The sequence below is a fragment of the Somniosus microcephalus genome, chromosome 1, assembly GCF_052327205.1.
Source record: "Somniosus microcephalus isolate GS21.2 chromosome 1, FLI_Smic_1.0, whole genome shotgun sequence".
Classification (NCBI taxonomy): Eukaryota; Metazoa; Chordata; class Chondrichthyes; order Squaliformes; family Somniosidae; genus Somniosus; species Somniosus microcephalus.
Genome location: NC_140987.1, coordinates 188,522,893 through 188,528,892, shown reverse-complemented (window position 1 = coordinate 188,528,892; position 6,000 = coordinate 188,522,893). Strand labels below are relative to the sequence as shown.

The 6,000-nt window shown below is 42.1% G+C and overlaps 1 protein-coding gene across 3 annotated transcripts in view; it reads left to right on the top strand.

The window, feature by feature from the left end:
* The first annotated feature begins 324 nt into the window (after window positions 1–324).
* rhobtb3 (Rho related BTB domain containing 3) overlaps window positions 325–6,000 on the top strand; it is a 171,465-nt gene continuing 165,789 nt past the window's right edge. Inside the window, exons 1-2 of one of the 3 annotated variants that reach the window (XM_085988531.1) lie at window positions 325–640; window positions 844–1,057. In XM_085988531.1, coding sequence (XP_085844657.1) covers window positions 639–640; window positions 844–1,057 — 216 coding nt within the window. In that variant the 5' untranslated portion in view covers window positions 325–638. The remainder of the gene's footprint in view (window positions 641–843; window positions 1,058–6,000) is intronic. The other 2 variants (XM_085988515.1, XM_085988523.1) reach the window with 2 other exon arrangements.

Sequence of the window (6,000 nt, the reverse complement as noted above, 5' to 3'; positions counted from 1 at the left end):
CGCCAGCTGTCCTGTGTACACACGTTAGAGGACACGCAGGGTATATTGATCCAAGGACGCTGCCACCATTGTCATTTTTTTACCCTTACAAATGTCCCGATTGCTGATGAAACCTCTCTCTCTTGTTATTTACATAATCGATTAGCTTCATTATTATTCCCCTTGTTTGATTCAGGGCTGAGTTGTAGCCGGGACTCGGCAGTCGATGTCTGGAAGATAAATCTTGTGGCCGAGATTGCATTAGTGTTTTGTGAAGGGATTTAAATCTAATGTTTCTGCCTGATGAGCTTCACTGACGTCAGGACTCGGAAGCCTCTGACTGGACCGGGGCTTGTGGATATATTAAAAAAAACCTGTCCGCTCCACAGTTGATCGCTGACTCTGCCAGACCTGCTCAACAATAACAGTTATCTTCTCGGCTAATAACAAACACACGGGGCACGGAGGTGAAACTGACGAGGGGAGTAAAGTTCAGCGCCTCCTCGCCCTGGCTGCTGCTGGATTTTACGCTCTCTAGTCGGGGCAAAGAGCCACCGCGGATTTACTTGTAGTTTCTTTGTTTCTCGGATCGGAAGAACTATGAACAAATCGCGCCGTTTACTCCCCGCTTGTGTTAAGCTGCCGAGACAACATTGATCATGTAAGTTGCACACGCCGGTTCGGTAATGGTCAGTGGGTTTTTTTTTGGTTCAGTCCGATTCGGTGCGAAAGTCAGCCTGGTTAGATTGATCTCAGGAAAAGACAGCACAAAGCCGCAAAGAGCTGCGTGCCGCGTATTGCCCGGGAGTATTTGCAGGCTGGTGCTAATCCATTGACTGTGTGTGTAACTTCTTACTTGTTTAGGTCGGTTCGTATCGTGGCTCTGGGGAACGAGAAAGCGGGCTTTGACGAAAGCTTGCAGCAGCCGGATCTGATCACCACCTATTTCGGCAGACATGCCATTGAAGAGAGGCGGTTGCTAAGCTTTGCCACCCACATCACATTTCCTCCCTTCGTCGAGTACCAAGCTTATGTCTTCGGCAGAATCCGAGTGCTGATTCACGATTGTCCCAATTGGGTAAGGGAACAAGTTTCATAATCCACCAACCACCTTTGGTCTTAAAAACGCCATGTAATTTCTCTGCAGCCCATCCCTATCAAATCAGCCTCCCCCCCAAGATCAATAGTGTCCCCTTTCTGCTTTGGGAAGTTCAGTTGATCATCTATTGAAGAGATAGTGAGAACGCGCGGCTTTAAAGTTTGCAATTTCAAAAATGCGATTTTATTAGAAGCTCGTTAATTGTGTAGAACAACAAACGTTCTCCCATCTGTCTTACTTTTGAAACATTTATTTGCATAACTTTCAAACATGTTACATATTGTCCATATATATATATAAAATACACACACACACACACACACACGTCTTGTGCCCAGCACATGGCCATGACATCGTAAGTGCAACACAAATCCTAACGCGACCATTTGTAGGCTTTTTTAAAAAGGGAAAAAAATGCCAGTCATTTCCTGCTGATTTTCCTGGCCTCTCCTTCAAGCCAGGATTTATAAGGAGCTGCCAATCTACAGAAACTTCCCATAACAATTAGCCTTTATTTGATCTCAGAGTCAGGAGGTGCCTATTTAGAGCCCTCCCCATCGAGTACCTGTACTGTGGCATAAAAGGGTTATGCCAGGGTGAACTGAACTCTATCTTAGAAGATAAATATCACAACTGTGCTTCAGATCCTAAACTGCATGTAAACAATGCCATGGGAGATCAGCTACTAATATATTTTGCGATAATACACTTTTTCACATTAACAAGATTTCAGTTCTGGACACTTAAAGGAACTTTCCTTCAGCAATTAGCTCCCAGAGATTGAAATTACTATTAAAGTATTTTCAAATTAACATCCCAAATTAGTTTAATATTCACAAAAATATTAAAGTCTTGACTGTAAAGCTATAAAAGGTAACGAAAGTAACAGTTTTCTCCATGTATATTATTGGTTATATATTTCCATATATATAGTGGTAGCACTCTCGCCTCTGGGTCAGAAGGTTGTGGGTTCAAGTCCCACTCCAGAGACTTGAGCACAAAATCTAGGCTGGCACTCCACTGCAGTACTGAGGGAGTGCTGCACTGTCGGAGGTGCCGTCTTTCGGATGAGACATTAAACCCGAGGCCCTGTCACCTCTCTCTGATGGATGTAAAAGATCCTATGGCACTATTTCTAAGAAGGGCAGGGGAGTTCTCCCTCAATCAACATCACTAAAACAGATTATGTGGTCATTATCACATTGCTGTGTTTGAGAGCTTGCTGGCTGCTTCCTTTCCTATATTACAACAGTGACTACACTTCAAAAAGTACTTCATTGGCTGTAAAGTGCTTTGGGAAGTCCATATATGCAAATCTTTCTTTTTATATATATTCAGGAGGGCAAGTTGTACTTTCCATGTAATTTTAGTACAGACAGTGCTACTAAGTATCCAGATCACTTGTTCTTGGGTAGTGACTATTTAGAAGTAAATCAATCAGAATGTACTGTACTGTTTTTGGAACTGCTAGGGGCAACTATTATTAGCTTGTGTTAATGAAGTGCGAGTTTCATGTAACAAACTGCAGGATCATTTCAATGACAGTCATTGTGCAAGTGTGTTATCCTATTAGCAACAAACATAGCTGGGAGTACTGGTGATCAAGCTTCCTTCCCGAAAGGGAAGTGTATAGATGTTAGAAGCAGTATGTGAATGGAATATTACTTTTTTTGCTGCACTGTTAAGGCTTGGCAGCTGGCACGCAGGTGGCTATCAGCTCTGGTAAGTGAGCACTTGGGATGATGAGCAGCACAGAATTCTGCTCACATGATCTTTCTTGGCAACAGTTTGAGCACGACACTTAGAAATGAAATGGGTAAAGCTCCGTCTCAGTGGAAATAACACAAAAGCCACAACATTTTAAAGAAATAGTTGAGAGATGAAAATATACAATGAAATGTGAGGCAGCAGATGGTTGAATAACAGACATTTTCAAGAATTGGGCCAGTAGTAAGACTGCATTGTATTCCATGGTTAGTCACTATTGTCATAATATAGAAGAATTAATTATGAGCATAAGGAAGTACATTCAGTGCATGCAGCCTCACCTTCATTTTTCTACTGCCAACTTAAAAAAAATGTTTTATCTGGCATGAGAAATTTTCATTTTAATGCCCTCCTTATAGCTTCATGGGAGCAAAGCTCAACTAAATTTCAAAACATTTAACACCCATAGATCTCTACCAGCAGAAAAAATGATACAGATCCCCATTGATTTAATGGAGCTGCTTAGAAATAACTTAATTAACTACATTTTGAAAATCTGAATAATTCAGTCACATTGGCCTTAAATGGCAAAGCTGTGATATCCTCATGAACATCTAGGAGGTTGCTAATTGATATAAATGGTCTTATCATGGTCTCACAAATGTTCTCGCAACTAACATTGAGCATACTGATCAGCCTAGACCATTCTTTACATTTTAAAACTAGATGTTAAGAAGGAAACTCTTTCAGTGAACAAAAAGGCATTCAACTTAGTATTACGCTGCTTCATTTAATTTTAGTGCACTAATCAAAGGTTGATTTGGCTAAGAGACAGAAATTCTGAGCACTTTGTTTACACTTCAACAATTTTTATGTTTGTTCTCAAGATGTGGGTGACATTGGAAAGGCCACATTTATAGCCCATCTCCAGGTACTCTGAGAAGATGGTGATAGGCCTTTTCCTTGCACCCTCTTGCTATGCCACATCAGAGAAAATTAAGAGTCACTTACTTAGTATGGGACAGGAGTCACGTGTAGGCCAGACCAGATAGGGTGGAATGTCCCTTAATGACATTTGTCAACCAGTTGGCCTTTAACAACAATCTGCCAACTTTTCATGGATATTTTTTTCCTGGTGTCAGCCCATAAGTTGGGTAGGATTGATTGGGGAATGTTACTCAAAGGGTTGATGGTGGATAGGCAATGGCAAACATTCAAAGATCGCATGGATGAACTACAGAATTTGTTCATCCCTGTTTGGTTTAAAAATAAATCAAAAAAAGTGACTCAACCGTGGCTAACAAGGGAAATTAGGGATAGCATAAGATCCAAGGAGAAGACATATAAATTGGCCAGAAAAAGCAGTAAACCGGAGCATTGGGAGCAGTTTAAGATTCAGCAAAGGAGGACAAAGGGATTAATTAAGAGGGGGGAAATAGAGTATGAGAGTAAGCTTGCAGGGAACATAAAAACTGACTGTAAAAGCTTTTATAGATATGTGAAGAGAAAAAGATTAGTGAAGTCAAGCGTAGGTCCTTTGCAGTCAGAATCAGGGGAATTTATAATGGGGAACAAAGAAATGGCAGACCAATTAAATACATACTTTGGTTCTGTCTTCACAAAGGAGGACACAAACAACCTCCCAGAGATGTCGGGGAACATAGGGTCTAATGAGAGGGAGGAACTGAAAGAAATCAGTATTTGTAGGGAAATGGTGTTAGGGAAATTGACGGGATTGAAGGCCGATAAATCCCCAGGGCCTGATAATCTACATCCTAGGGTACTTAAGGAAGTGGCCGTAGAAATAGTAGCTGCATTGCTGATCATCTTCCAAAATTCTATCGATTCTGGAACAGTTCCCATGGATTGGAGGGTAGCTAATGTTACCCCACTATTCAAAAAAGGTGGTAGAGAGAAAACGGGGACTTATAGACCGGTAAGCCTGACATCGGTAGTGGGGAAAATGCTAGAATCCATTATAAAATTTGTAATAGCAGAGCACTTGGAAAACAGTGACAGGATCGGACAAAGTCAACCTGAATTTACAAAAGGTAAATCGTGCTTGACTAATCTACTGGAATTTTTTGAGGATGTAACTGGTAGAATAAATAAGGGAGAACCAGTGGATGTGGTGTATTTGGACTTTCAGAAGGCTTTCGATAAGGTCCCGCATAAGAGATTAGCGTGTAAAGTTAAGGCACATGGGATTAGGGGCAAGGTACTGACTTGGATAAAGAACTGGTTGGCAGACAGGAAGCAAAGAGTTGGAATAAACATCTCTTTTTCCGAATGGCAGGCAGTGACTAGTGGGGTACCGCAGGGATTGGTCCTAGGACCCCAGCTATTCACTATATATATATAAATGATCTAGATGAGGGAACTAGATGTAATATCTCCAAGTTTGCAGATGACACAAAGCTGGGTGGGCGTGTGTGCTGTGAAGAGGATGCCGAGAAACTCCAGTATGATTTGGACAGGTTGGGTGATTGGGCAGAAGCATGGCAGATGCAGTATAATGTGGATAAATGCAAGGTTATCCACTTTGGTATCAAAAACAGGAAGGCATATTATTATTTGAACGGCAATAGATTGGGAGAAGGGGAAGTGCAATGAGACCTGGGTGTCCTTGTGCACCAGTCGCTGAAGGTAAGCATGCAGGTGCAGCAGGCGGTTAAGAAGGCAAATGGTATGTTGGCCTTCGTAGCGAGAGGGTTCGAGTACAAGAACAAGGATGTCTTGCTGCAGTTGTACAGGGCCTTGGTGAGACCACACCTTGAGTATTGTGTGCAGTTTTGGTCGCCTTATCTGAGGAAGGATGTTCTTGCCATGGAGGGAGTGCAGCGAAGATTCACCAGACTGATACCTAGGATGGCAGGAATGACGTATGAGAAGAGATTGGGTCTATTGGGCTTATACTCACTGGAGTTTAGAAGAATGAGAGGGGATCTCATTGAAACTTACAAAATTCTAACAGGACTGGACAGACTGGATGCAGGAAGGATGTTCCCGATGGCCGGGGAGTCCAGAACCAGGGGTCACAGTCTAAGGATAAGGGGTAAGCCGTTTAGGACAGATGAGGAGGAATTTCTTCACCCAGAGAGTGGTGAACCTGTGGAATTCTCTACCACAGAAGGCAGTGGAGGCCAATTCATTAAATATATTCAAGAAGGAGTTGGATATATTTCTTAAGGCTAAAGGGATCAAGGGATATGGGG